General features: G+C 44.1%; 1 protein-coding gene across 1 annotated transcript; it reads left to right on the top strand.

Annotated features, from left to right (window-relative positions):
• The first annotated feature begins 217 nt into the window (after nt 1–217).
• On the top strand, nt 218–12608 carry LOC127234567 (acylcarnitine hydrolase). The gene is made up of 12 exons (XM_051201558.1): nt 218–330; nt 1002–1212; nt 2308–2449; nt 3036–3169; nt 3250–3508; nt 4230–4328; nt 9700–9840; nt 9963–10043; nt 10840–10984; nt 11324–11461; nt 11834–11910; nt 12317–12608. The coding sequence occupies exons 1-12, from the start codon at nt 255–257 to the stop codon at nt 12497–12499; spliced, it is 1686 nt and encodes a 561-aa protein (XP_051057515.1). The 5' UTR covers nt 218–254; the 3' UTR covers nt 12500–12608.
• The last annotated feature ends 2003 nt before the right edge of the window (nt 12609–14611 follow it).

The raw sequence follows: 14611 nt of genomic DNA, 5'->3' as shown, positions 1-14611 counted from the left end.
GAGATTCATTCTATAAATCCTGCTACTTTAGAGAACCCAGAATAGTACAATGACTTTGCCTGCCTCCTATTCTTGGCTCCTGTCATTTCTGACTAGTACATTTTCTACAATAGGACCTTGCCCCACCACAGCAAGTTCCCGCCTACATACTTTTGATTTAAATTCCTGCCTGGGCAAGCCGAACAGTTTCTGCTTCCTGGTTTTGAAACAAGGTCATCCTACACAGCAGCACAGACTCAGGCCTAGAGCTGATCATGGCACTGAATCAACTTCAAAGTGGGCTGAATGCTGTGGTCATTGGGTTCCTGTTTCTCCTTCTCCACGTGCAGGGTGAGGCTCACTATACTGGTAATGGGGAATGATTAGAGTCAGAGTTGCTGAGCTTGTGAGAGAAAAGGTGGGGGAAGGGTGGACAATGGAAATGATAGATGGAAGTGTGGGAAATGTGTGCCTCCCAATCCCACACATTTTGTGGCCCACTAGCACACAGAGGGTCAGAGAATCAAAGATCACTCCATCCTAAGGAGACAGTTTAGTGTAAGGAGCTCTGAAAAATGCCAGACAATTCAAGGAAAAGTGAATTGCAGGAATTGTTCCTTCTTCAGTGTGTGGCCATGACTGCAGCTACTACTGACCTTGGATAAGAATGATAGTAATCATCTCTGTGAATTTGAGGCCAAGTTGGTCTACAGAGTGAAGTCCAGGACATCTGGTTCTACTCATGTTAATGTCATGATCATATTAATAATCATTAATTTATGTATACAAATGTCTATGAAGGTATGACCTCTTTGGACAGAGAAACATTCTGAAGCCCTTCACAGGGCAATAGGAAAGGTTCCTGGCCCTGAGGGATAGGGAAGCTTCCACACTAACACCCCACAGCTGAACTAGGAGGTCCTGGGTTCCCTTCCTGTGTGCCCTGGTAACAGTGAGGTGGGAGCTTCTACAATCTGCTGATAGCTGACTGCACAAAACTCTGATGGCATCTCTCCTCACAGGTCAGGACTCATCAGAGACACGCCCCATCAGGAACACACACACAGGCCAGGTCCGAGGCAGCCTCATCCAAGTGAGTGACACCAAAGTTGGTGTCCACAGATTCCTGGGAATTCCCTTTGCCAAGCCACCTGTAGGATCACTGCGCTTTGCACCCCCTGAAGCCCCTGAACCATGGAGTGGTGTGAGAGATGGGACCTCATATCCAGCCATGTAAGTTCTGCACCCAAAGGATGTCAGGTCCTGGGGTGAGCAGTTCCTCCATCTCAGGCCCATAACAGTTTTCTCCCATTGTGGGGAAATCTACCATGAGGGTTTTCTTCTGATGCATGTGCTAAACTTGAAAAGAATAACTTTGCCAGTCTCCTGGATCAGAGCTTGGCACCCACAGGAAGTTAGGTGCAGGTCCTATAGAGCAGAACAAAATTAAATTGTTCACAGATTTATATTAAGCCCAGTGTTCTCTCTGCAATTGGAGGGATCTCTAGGCATGAGCTGTATGACTAATTAGACAAAGAATGTTCCTGAATCCAGTAGAATACACTACAGGTCCTGAAGAGTGCAGCAGTGATGGATAGTTACTAACCCCACCCTCACAATCACTGTGACAACCTAGAGGGCCAAGTGCCAGTGACCAAGAAATAAGGATATGTAACTAATTTCTGTGGAGACAGTGTAGGAAAAAGAAGTACCCTGAGAGTCTCTATATGGGATACTGTAGACTTTGAGGCAGTATTCTCCATTGATTCCTTTAGTACCTACAACACTCTAATATTGCAAACTTAATTTGTTTTTTGTTGCTGTAATAACAAATAATAACAAAAGCAACTTAGGGGAGGAAGCTATTATTGAAGGCTTCAGATTACAATCTATCATGATTGGTAATTCACAGTGAAGAAAAATTACAGGAGTTGGACATATCACATCTATAACCAGGAACAGAGAGTAGAAACTGCTTGCATGTCTGCTAATGCTTAAGTCATGTTTCTATTCTTACACAATTCAGTGAATGTCACCACATACAGACAACCATTTCCATGAAAACACCTAGAAGTCTATGTATCCTGGACTCAGAAAGACTAGCATCCATGTCCTACCTAACTGGATGACTTCCTTGAATTCTAGCTCCATTCCAGCATTCAAGGAGCCTGTGGCCTTTATCTTCTGAGAAGGACTTCAGAAAGGAAATATGTGTTAATAGGGCATCATGAGGAGCTGCAGCTGAAAAAAAAAAAAAAAAAAAAAACAGACTCATTTGATTTTGACCACCATACATCTCTTGGAATAACTGTTTCCCTTTTTCACCAGTTGTCTGCAAAATGTTGATATGATGAATTCAGAGACCCTAAAGAATCTAAAAATGACCCCGCCTCCCATCCCCATGTCTGAGGACTGCCTGCATCTCAATATCTATGCACCAGTTCATGCCCAAGAGGGCTCTAACCTCCCTGTAAGTGTCAGGCCATGGTCTTGGGGGAGGGGGGACATTTTTCAAGATGATTAGAAGGGGTAAAAGCTTCATTTCAGTGTAGATTCTATTAAATGTGTTACCCTATTTGGGTCAAAAAAAGGCCTTCTTGGCCACACTATACAGCTGAAACTTGGGTATGGAACACATAGCACTGTAATGAACAAAGGCTCTAGCTCTTTGATAAAACCCAATTCTACAACCCAAGCCCTGCAGAAACACTTTGGTGCTCAAGGCTCAACATTGAGGTCCCCATTTATTTCTGGGTTATCTGTTGTTTCAATAGGAGTTGATGACCCTTTCCTTTTTTAATCTGCAGAGATGTATATGGAGACACCCATCTTTGTTCCACTATGAAGTCTTAATAATGATGATATTACTCTATACACATAAGCTGGGGACTAGAAACATCCTGGTGGGCTACTTAGTTGTTCCTATCTATGACCAAGGTCCTGAAGTCCTGAGGATGTTATGCAGTTGTATAGCTTCACACTGTTGATATTCTGGTAAGCAGTCCTGCAGAGCTTGTTGGCTAGGAACTTCCAGGAATCTCTCTTGATTTCTCCAGGTGATGGTGTGGATCCATGGTGGTGCTCTGGTTGTAGGTATGGCTTCCATGTATGATGGATCCATGCTGGCAGCCATTGAAGATGTGGTGGTGGTCACTATCCAGTACCGCCTCGGTGTCCTGGGCTTCTTCAGGTGAGACTAGGACTGGTCTATACAATGACAGCTGAGAAGAACCTAGATAGCCTTCTGATGCATGTCCCTTCACTTCTCAGCACTGGAGACCAGCATGCCAGAGGGAACTGGGGCTTCTTAGACCAAGTGGCTGCCCTACGCTGGGTCCAGCAGAATATCGCCCACTTTGGAGGCAACTCTGACCAGGTTACCATTTTTGGAGAGTCAGCAGGTGGCACAAGTGTGTCTTCACATGTTGTGTCCCCCATGTCCAAAGGACTCTTCCATGGTGCCATCATGGAGAGTGGAGTAGCTGTGTTGCCTGGCCTCATCTCTAGCTCCTCTGAGATGGTTTACCAAGTGAGTGCTCCCAACCACTTTAGCCCTGTATCTCCTGGCACAGCACTATCCTCTGGCACTATGGTATTCAGTGAAGAAAATAAGGATGTAGGGAAAGGGCATCTCTTCATTTATTTCTGAAAGGCTCAAGGGTTAGAATCCACACCCCTGCTTTCTACAGGCTGAGTATGTTATATGGATAGCAAAACAGAGTCTTCAAGGGCTAGGGACATGGTTCAGTGGGGTTTTTCAGTGTTTGGGGTGCAAGCCTAGGACCTATGTCAAATTCCCAGAATCCACAAAAGGTTGGAGATAGTAACATGTATCTGTAATTCCAAACTTCCTGTCATCAGGTAGAAGGCAGAGACAAGAGAATCCCTGGATTTTCCCTCAGCAGCTCAGCTAGTACAGATAGCAGCAAAACAAGAAGACACCCTGGGAACAGTGAAGCCTGAGACTTTGTCCTCTAACCTTAATATACGAACTGTGGCAAAGTTGCTCTTTTTCTCATACACAAAACACAGAAAGATAGATGTAGAAAACAAAACTACCCCCAAAAAAGAACAAGTATTCATGTATAAAGTTTACTGCTTGTTATCTGTCACCTATGAGCTGTAGAACTTGGGAACAATTTCATTATTATTCCAATCCACACATAACACACACTATAGTGTGGTATTTAGGGACAATAGCATTGAGTTGAAATTGAGAAAACTCTTCTCCCTGTTTGTTCCCTTTATAGACGGTGGCCAACCTGTCTGGATGTGAGACCATGGACTCAGAGGCCCTGGTGCACTGTCTGAGAGCCAAGAATGAAGCAGAGATTCTGGTCATTAACAAGGTGTTTAGAATTGTGTGTATGGAAGGACGTGCTCGACAAGATGTGGGACTCTGAACCAAATACCTCATCTCTATGACTTTGTGTTCTTTAGTTCTGCATGTTATGATAAAGTTCGTGGGGGGCCTTGGTGGATTCCCTGGCAAGAAAGGGTGATCTGGGGGTGGGGGTGGGGGACAAACATGCCAGGAAGACAGAATTTAGTGGGAAGTTTTATTAGGAAGGGAAAGAGGGAGGAAAGAGAAAAGAGGTAAAGAGACACAGAGACAGAGAGAGGACAGAAGAGAAGAGGGAGACAGGAAAAGTCCTGTCTGCCCCAGGAGAACAGTGGGAAAGAGAGCAGGAAGAGAACTGAAAAGAGATGAGCCAGAGAGACACAGTAGAAAGAGTGTAAGTGGGTACAAGTCTTCCTTTTAAAGGGTCCTTTGCACCTGGGATGACTAGGGTACTGCCTGAATGCATTCTGCCTGGTGACAGGAGCAGGCCAGCATAACGCCTGAATCCTTTCTTTCCACCTTTATTTTTCAAAAGGTGAGGAGTTAGGCATGGCAGTTTAGGGAATAAGGGTGTTGAGTTCTCAAGACAACTTCCTGCTGCCTGGAGGCGTTGACCATCTTTGGGGGACCTGAGATTGCTGGGATGCTGCCACATGCTGGGGTAGCTGGTTGTTTCATTGCAGTTCACAGGCTATGCGGAACTCGCTGGTGCCTCTTAGGCCTAGGGAAAGGTTTACAGAGCAGAGGACAAGGTTTAAGTTTAAGAAAAAAAATCTTAAGTCCTGGTACTTGAGGCGAGTAGGATCATAAAATGAGAGAGGGGTTCACAAGGGGGTCCCAAGACGAGGGAAGGGAGTCCTGGGATCAGGGAAAAGCTGAATGATATTTATCTGAGTGAATCTAACCTGTTTGGGTGGGTCCAATTTGGCTCCCTAGAACTTGTAAGAATCCATTGAGTTAGGGAGACATTAGCATTTCCATTGTTTATGAGCTGTACTGAAATTTGCATTGTAGAAATGACCATATACTCCATATACTCAGAAATGATTTGGTTAAGAGCATTAACACTCTTAAAACTGACAGGTATCTTTTTTATTCTTTTTGTTTATGTTTTATTATTTATTTTTTACATTCCAATCCCAGTCCCCCCTCCTCTCTTCGCACTCCCTCCACTCCTCTCCTCCCATCTGCCCCACTGAGAGGTTAAAACTGAAAGATATTTTTACCACAATGAAAGCACCTTAATTTTGAGCTTGTGGTTATCATATAATGGTATAGGTTGGTGTTTTATACTCTGAGTCAGAGTTGGATTTGTAGCTTATTAAAACTTTACTGATTGAACAGTAGCATAATGAGAAAAAAAACCTGATAGCTTGCATTTGTACATCTTAGGTTACTCTGTTATACCCTAAAGCAATTTTTGAGTCATATCCTAAGCTTTTATGTTCTTACATAAACTTTAGACCTTAAAACACCTTTTTGTAAACAAAGTAATTCAGTATAAGAAGTTATACTGAAACCTACTAGCTGTCAAACTGCATCAGAGTTCTTGAGAAGGATAAAATTTTACCTGAATTAATTATTAGAGAATGACAAAGACTAACTAGCTGACTGAGTGGCCAGCCACTCCCAGAGAGAGTCCTCCATAGTTGTTGAGGGTGGAGGCTTTAAGGACACATAACTTCTGCTATTAGCTCAGGGCCTGTGGATTGGGAGCTTTAGGAAGACTTGCCTACCAATGGCCTAAGTAATGTGAAAAAAGTCAGTTCCAGTGTCCTTTTGTCCATAGCCTAAAGAGCTTTCATATCAGTTGAGGTGAAAGGTAGGTTTGCTCAGTAGCTAGCATTACCACTTTTGTAGGTAGAATTTCTTCAGTGTCCATCATTCATATTGGAGAAAATGGGTAATACCAGCAGTTGGCCTGTCTCTCTGTTATGAAAAGCTGTGTGTGTGTGTGTGTGTGTGTGTGTGTGTGTATTTCTTATTTTATGTATCTATCCCAGTTCCCTCTCCCTCCCATGTCCCCTGACCCCCCTCCCATTCCACAAGCCCCACTCCACAGGGTGGGTGATGCCTTCCAGGAGGGATCATCAAAATCTGTCAAGTCATTTGGAGTAGGGACTTGGCCCTCCCTCCTGCCTCTAGGCTAAGGGAGTATCCCTCCATGGGGAATGTGCTTCCAAAGTCCTTTCCTAAACCAGGAAAACATCCTGGTTCCACTGTCAGAGGTCATTTAGACTACCCAGGCCTTTTAACTGAGACCCACATTTAAGGGGTCTGAGTTGATACAATGATGGTTGCCCAGCTGGGGGTCCATGAGCTCCCCCTTGTTCTGGTCAGCTGTCTCTGTGGGTCTCTGTAGCTTGGTCTTAACCCTTTTTCTTATCACTTCTCCCTCTCTGCAACTGGATTCCAGGAGTTAGGCTCAGTAGGCTCAGTATTTAGCTGTGGGTGTCTGCTTCTGTTTCCATCAGCTACTAGATGAGGGCTCTATGATGGCATATAAGTTACTTATCAATCTCATTATCAGGGAAGGAAATTTAAGATAGCCTCTCCACTGTTGCTCAGATTGTTAGTTGGGGTCATCCTTGTATGTCTCTGGACATTTCTCTAGAGTCAGTTTTCTCTTCCAACCTATAATGGTTCCCTCTATTATTCTCTCTCTCTCTCTCTCTCTCTCTCTCTCTCTCTCTCTCTCTCTCTCTTTCTGTTTGTTCTTATCTATTCGTCCCCCAACTCAATCTTCCTAGTCCCACATGTTCTCCTCTTCTCCCTTTCTCTTTCTCCTAGCTCCCTCTCCACTTACTGCCCCCCACCCACCCACTCCCAATATGCTCAGGAGATCTTGTTCCTTTCCCCTTCTGTGAGGGACCTTATATGAATCTCTTAGGTTTGGGTTTTTAATGAAACATGTTAAATGCCATATTCTCTAGATCTCAGATCACTTGAAGGCTATTTAGTATATCTCAGCAGACAAAATTTGTCTTTAGTTACTTGCTTTAAGCACAAAGGTGGCTAGGTAAGGTTTCATCCCTGTAATTAATTAATCTATACTTAGTATGGATACAATGACATCAATGTAGGACCTGTCTGGAGAACTGGAGTCAAGCTGAGAGACTGTGGAGGGATGTTTTACTCAAAGCCCTCCAGCCTGACTGTAACTGGATTTGACTTAGTAGGTTACATATATGCCTGTGATGGACAAAGAAATGAAGAAAAATCCCCTTATGTAATAAAATTTTATTATCATATAAGAATACATAACAATTTAGAAATATTTGAGACTTACTGTTTCATTAGTCTAGAAAGTAACACACATATATGAAGAGTTAAAGCTGGCTTAATTTTTTAAAAAGAGTAGCTACATGTACACACACACACACACAATATATATATACATATATATATATATGTATATATATATATATATATCAGGACTGGGTAAGAAGGAAGAACCAGAATGTGATATCTGATTGTCATGTTGTAGCAAACAGACAGGACGTTTAAAGCAACAGAGTAAACTTAAAACTACCAGTGACAAGAAAGCAGATTTGCTGCAGATGGAACAGGCAGGGTTTTTGCATGAAATGTGTGCCCTGCTGGGCCCTGGAAAGGTATGCCATTACACAAACAAGCCATGCACAACACAGCCAGTAAAAGAAATAAAGGGGGGAAAAGTAATTATGTCTGGCAGCAGAGTTTATCGGCAGATGCTGGCTAGACTGTCCCTCTGGCTAGGCAGAGTGAAGGGAGAAACCTATGAAGTGGGTGGACCTATGGTTAGGCCTCATGGTCACTCTCAGTCAAGGTGGTGGCTGCCATAAACAGGTTCCCCTCCACTGGGAGAAGTTAGAAAGATCCTGTAAAGTTTTTAGATATAATTTTGTTGGCTTGTTTCCCATGAGTGAGGCACAAACATACATAAAGCCCATAGGACACTAGAGTCCAAGGGGCACAACATCCAAAAAGAGCCCCGTGGGTCTGAGAAACAAGGCACCGCTCAGTGAGGGCAGGACTCATTTATGGGGGGAAATGAAAATGAAGAACTCTCAGAGAGTCCTGAGTCGACTCTGTCTCGGGACAGACAACTGTGAGCCTCTGGCATCTGCATGGAGGAGAAACCGGATAGCAGTGCAGCTGGGTGGAAAAGAGGAACCCACCATCCCAGGCTGAATGGCTCAGCAGAGATCAGACGGATAGGAGAGAGAGACATTATGAAGAGGAGCATAAAACGTCTATTGAAACAGGACGTTCCCAGTGGGAGGGAGGATCCCACCATGAGACAGGTGGGAGGCAGCAGGACACCACTGTGGCAGACAGGGGAGGGATTTAGCATGCCTGGAACAGAAGGGAAACTGAGAAGTGAAAAAGAGCAGACGCCACACTTCCAACTATGGATCACTGGTAGAATGCAGGGTGCCAATAAGTGGGCACATGGTTTGATGGAGGGGGGTGTGAGTTTCCATGAGTGAGGTAGAGAAGATCCAAAGCCTATAATCTTCAGTGTTCCAGAGACTAAGGGCAGATCAGATACAAGAGGCACAGGCTGATTTTGTGGTCCATCAGGCATAAATCGGGGGTCAGGGCTTCTGGAGTCCAAGAGACATGTGGTCACCCAGTACTGGGTTTTTGTACTGGGGTATTTTACTGGGCCAAAAAGGCAAGAGATCACAGTCTCGATATAAGTCCTAATTCATGGAAGCATGGGCACAGGTAGAGAGGAAAGGGTGGGCTTACCAGACATTTAGGTCGTGAATGGAAGAATCCAGAAATCCTTAGTTGGAAAAGTGACTGAGTTGAAGGTTACAAGGTCCTGGCAAGGAGGAAATGCCAGGAAAACCTACCAAGTGCCGAGTCACGTGTACCATATGTTATGATACTGCGCATGGGGGACCCTAGAGGATTACATGGCAGGAGAGGGTAACCAGGGAGTGGGGAGGCAAACATGCCATTTACATAGAGCTTACTGAGGAGTTTTATTAAAAAGGGCAAGGGGGGCCAGGAAGAGACACGAAGTAAAGAGACACAGAGACAGAGAAAGGACAGAAAGGAAAAGGGAGACAGGAAAAGAGTTGGAGAGAGAGCTGGAAAGAGAGGAGCCAGAAAGAGAGACTGGAAAGAGAGCATAAGTGGTGAAGTCTTCCTTTTAAAGGGTCCTTTGCACCTGGGCTGACCAGGGTACTGCCTGAGTGCATTCTGCCAGGTGACAGGGGCATAATGCCTGAATCCTTACAGGATGTGCAATATGAACACCAAGACAGACTAATCTAAGTGTAGGTTCTCTTCCAGAATGAGATGAGGCCCCTGCGGCTCTAAGAAATGAGAAGATGATGAATGTAATTCAGTGGACATCGCCATGTGTATTTCGTTGTTCCCAGGTCTTCCAGGTCATCCCTGCTGTGGTGGATGGGGAGTTTCTACCCAGGCATCCACAAGAGTTGTTGGCATCTGTGGATTTTCACCCTGTCCCCAGCATCATAGGTGTCAACAATGATGAGTATGGCTGGATCATCCCCACGGTGAGGCTCAGTTCCAATCCTCTGGGAGTCCGGAGACGTACATGTTAAGCAGTGGGAACTCAACGCATCTTTAATCCAAGTCCATCAGATCCCACACTTAACACTTGTCTTTTGCCTCCCAGGTTGTAAACAGTGCTCAGACAATAAAGGAAATAACCAGAGAGAACCTGAAGGCTGTTCTGAAGAATACAACAGCACAAATGGTGAGACACCTCTAGTCTTGTCCATGTAAGGAGGCCCCTCATATCTCCTTCTCAGACAGCACCCCTATTAATAAAGGTCAGTATAGATGTGTGATTCTATGTGGGGTCACCTTGGAGTGTAGCAGGCTCTTTCTTTTATGGAGGCCACCAAGCAGCTCCCAAATCATGACATGAAGACTTATTATTTATGGATGTTCAGGCTTATCTTATTCTTGTCCCACTAGTTCTTATAACTTAACCTGCTTCTCTTCATCTATATTTGCCAGGGCTTTTAATCTTACTGTCACTGTTCCTCATGTCTGGCTGGCAGCTGCCTGGATCCTGATGTGATCTTCCCTTCCTCCTTGTTGTCTTCTCTTTCTCTTCTTCTGAGACTAAATTTCTCCTCCTATTTATCCTCTCTGCCCCACAGCCCTGCCTCTCCCTCTCCTGCCTAAATATTGCCCACTCTGCTTTTTATTAGACCAATTAGGTGCCTTGGACAGGCAAGGTGAAACAGCAACATTTTACATAATTAAACAAACACAGCAAAAACAAATGTAACAGATCTTGATATCATTAACAAAGGCAACTGAAACAAATGTAACATACCTTTACACAGTTAAAGTAATATTCTACCACATAAACAAATGTAACACATCTTTGCCCTATTAAAGTAATATTCCACAAGATTGGAGCTTGAACCTTCTTGCCTATACCCTATCTCATTCCAGGGCCCATTCTCCCATATCAAGCACTGATGCCCACCTACCCGAGAACATGCCTAGTCTCATTCTTCCTGCTCTCCTTGGTGTAGATGCTGCCTCCTGAATGTAGTGACCTGCTAATGGAAGAGTACATGGGGGACATTGAGGATCCCCAAGCCCTCCAATCACAGTTCACAGAGATGATGGGAGACTTCATGTTTGTGATCCCTGCACTCCAAGTAGCACATTCTCAGCGTGAGTACATCTGTAACAAGGCTTGGGGAGCAACTCAGAGATGTAGGTGATGGGGGAGCACTGTGAAGCAGTGTGGTTTCCAGGTCTCATGTCTTGTCATGGAGAGTGACATCTAGGTACAGAGGAGGAAATGGATCACTGAAACTCTATTGACTTGAAAAACCACTCAGCTGGGAAGGCCAAGGGCTTTCCACAGGTAGGGTTCCAGCCCAAAGTTCCCTCTGCCACTTAACTTTTATGATTCCAGGTAACATTTCATCAAGGTTTCCTGTCAACAAACATGTATAAGAAAAGCTCCACATAAGGCAATACTAAGTCACCATCTGTCATTACCTCCAGGTTTCCTTGCCCCTGTATACTTCTATGAGTTCCAACATCAACCCACCTTTGTCAAGCAATTCAGGCCATCGCACGTTGAGGCTGACCATGGTGATGAGGTTCCTTTTGTCTTCGGGTCCTTGTTCTGGGGTGTGAAATGTGAGTCTTCCTTATTTTCCTTGAGTTGTATGAGGTCCCAGATGAATCTCTAAGGGATTCCTGAGCTCACAGTCCATTTGAGGAGTGTGTGTGTGTGTGTGTGTGTGTGTGTGCGTGTGCGTGTGTGTGTGCGTCTGTGTGTATTTTTTTCTTTGTGTACCAGTCTAACCTGTAATGGGGGAGATTACAGCACATTGGGTCAAGAATTCAATTAGAGGCTTGCATAGATCTTGGACACTTATCTAGTAAAGAAGGGAGGTATCAATGCCAATAGTTTGGGGTCAGACAACAGCTGGGATTATGAATCTGAAGCATGAGTTGGCCATTGTATGAGGTGGAATATACTTTGACCTTTGTCTTCCTTGACTCCAGTTGAGCTCACTGAGGAGGAGAAGCTACTGAACAAGAGGATGATGAAGTATTGGGCCAATTTTGCAAGACACCTCTCTATCTCAACCCTCCTTGTCTGGGTCCCTATCTAGGGCTTCCTTTTGGATTGTGGCCTTCTTATCATACATGGATATTTCATCATGTGATAGAAAATTCACTACCCCATAGCACATTTATACAGATACTTTATAATTGTCAGTTACTGATCATCTCACAGTGACGTGGTTCATGAGCCATAGTGCTATGAGACTCTTCTTTAGATCTTACCTCTTACAGGGAGGTATAAAACAGATCAAGTGGTCATCACCCACATGGAGCAGAAACTAGTGAGTGACACTTGTATCCCTATATAAGGCCCCTTAACAACTGGCCTAATTTTACCACTGCTCTGACTCAAATCAGGAGGTTAGCCTTTGAACCATAGTGACCTCACTCTTCCCCACTGGCTGGCAAATCCACAGGAACCCCAACAGCGAGGGTCTACCCTACTGGCCAACATTGGACCATGATGAGCAGTACCTGCAGCTGAACATCCAGCCTGCTGTGGGCCGAGCCCTGAAGACCAGAAAGCTGCAGTTCTGGACCAAGACTCTGCCCCAGAAGATACAAGAGCTAAAGAGGTCACAGAACATGCACAAAGAACTATAGTGCCCTATGTGAGGAATGGTGTGTGGGCTTGGCTGCTGATGGGGTTAGCCTGAGGTTCCAAAAATATACTGAGGAACCTGGATTGATTTTAGCATTCACATAACCTCTGCACTTGGCTGTTCTTCCATATTTATCACAAATCCCCTACATGTGAGTCTACATTTTTTTGTTAGACCAACTCAATAACTGCTCCAATAACAGTGTGGATTTGTGAGTTCCAATGTACACATCTCCTTTCATAGTCCACTGGTACTAGGCCCCTTCTGCCCTTCCTCCTTTAAACTCTCATCCTCAGTGTCCTCTAAAAACAAAACCCTCTTTAAGTGAAGCAGAAACTTTGGAGAACTTTGATATGAGTTCTTGGGAGAACTCATTTCATACAGTGGGCTCTATCAAAATCACATGCCCTCTCAGATCTAGTCCATACTTTCAGAGATTTTGAAGTCCAAAGTTAAGATACCAACAGGAATGCTGTTTTGATGACTAGCTTTCTGATACAAAAATGATAACTTGTGTGGTGGGATAATTAATAGTTCTCATGACCCAGGCCTCCAATAGGCATAACATCATCATATTGGAGTCTAAGTTTCATTATAGAAACCTGATTCATGGATAATTTCAAAACACAGAACATTAAGGTTTCCAAGTCAGTCTCTGGATTTGAAAACATCTGAAAGCATCTCTATCTAATGTGTTTGTAGGTAAAATGTCACCTACAAGCTATTTTAAGATAATTTGTCTATTCACCAATATTGATTTCTTTTTCTCTTCCCCCTTCCCATCATCCAACCCCATTCATCTATTTCCGTGCCAAAGTAACTAGTGACACAATTTTATATTAAACATCTACCATCTCCTCAAGCCTGGAAAAGTTTTTATGTATGTGTGTGTGTCCAGAAGAACTAGGTTGGTTACTATGTATTTGCTGAGGTTTGTCTTGATTTCCAGGGGTTCTATAGACATGGTTATGCCCACATTTGCATGATCACAGTGCATCTGTTAAGACGTTTGATTATAGAGTGAGTGCTAGTAGCAGTATCAGAAGGTCCATATAAGTACAATAGAGGTTCTGTCCCCTGTCTCCATGAGCACTTGTGCATGTATGGGGGTGTCCTCCTGACTTCCACAGTTCCCCTGAAACCTTCTGGTACCTGTGGTAATCCTCTTTCCCTTCATTTTCCATATACATGACTTTCATTCTTACCTATTTGCTGTTACTAAACATTTTGGCCTTTCTAGTAAATAACCTCTATTTTACTTTATGTCATTATACAAAGATGCCAAATTCTCCTCAAGCTGCCTAATTCTCCAGAAATACTTTCTTTGTCATTAAGAGCCCAGATCTTTCATGCTAGAGACCCTGTTGTGTCATATCCCCTCATCTCAAGTCAGCTTGCCCTACAAGTCAGGTTTTCTCAATTTGGAAAAGTATCCCTTTTAAATTCAGTGCAAGCAAGACCAACCCCAGGACAGCATAATATTTGGGGTCAAAGTGAAGATTATTGATTGTCCATCCTGGATACCCTGGTGCCAGATTCTCCCACTCTGGTCTTATCAGGCTCATGCTGCCAATGATTAAGACATAACAGACTGCTCAGGTAACACAAAAGATCTAGTGTATGTCTTTGATTTTAGAAGAGTTGGGATGGTCCATCTGTCAAAGCGCAGCTGTTCCTTCAAATGGGAAGTTGAGGAAAGAAAGAACATCTGCCTAGGCCAGGATTGGGAGCTCAAGAGAGTTAGAAGGGAGACACTGAATTGACATCATGCCTTGCTGACTGGGAGTTGGGCACAGCCATGGTTATTCCATTGCAGTGGAAACATTCAGAAAAGCACTGAGAAGGAAGGCCTGCAGTGCCAGGCTGTGGAACTCTAGATTTCTGAGGACTAGAGAGATAGAGCCAGGTTCTCAGGAGGCACTGATGACTGTCTAAAGTAGACAACCATCCAATTCCCTCCATGAAGTCTGCCCCAACCACATGGGAACCCCTGCCCCTGTACTTGTTGGCAAATCCTGACAGGGTTCTCTCGAACTTAAAACGCCTGTTCGTGGGCGAGTATCTAAGTTTCCTCACAGTGTTCCCCTAGTGTTAGAACCAGCAGGGTTTAAAA

The sequence above is a fragment of the Phodopus roborovskii genome, unplaced genomic scaffold, assembly GCF_943737965.1.
Source record: "Phodopus roborovskii unplaced genomic scaffold, PHOROB, whole genome shotgun sequence".
In the NCBI taxonomy this organism is placed as follows: Eukaryota; Metazoa; Chordata; class Mammalia; order Rodentia; family Cricetidae; genus Phodopus; species Phodopus roborovskii.
Note: the sequence above shows the minus strand (reverse complement) of the source record. Positions and strands in the feature narration are given on the sequence as shown.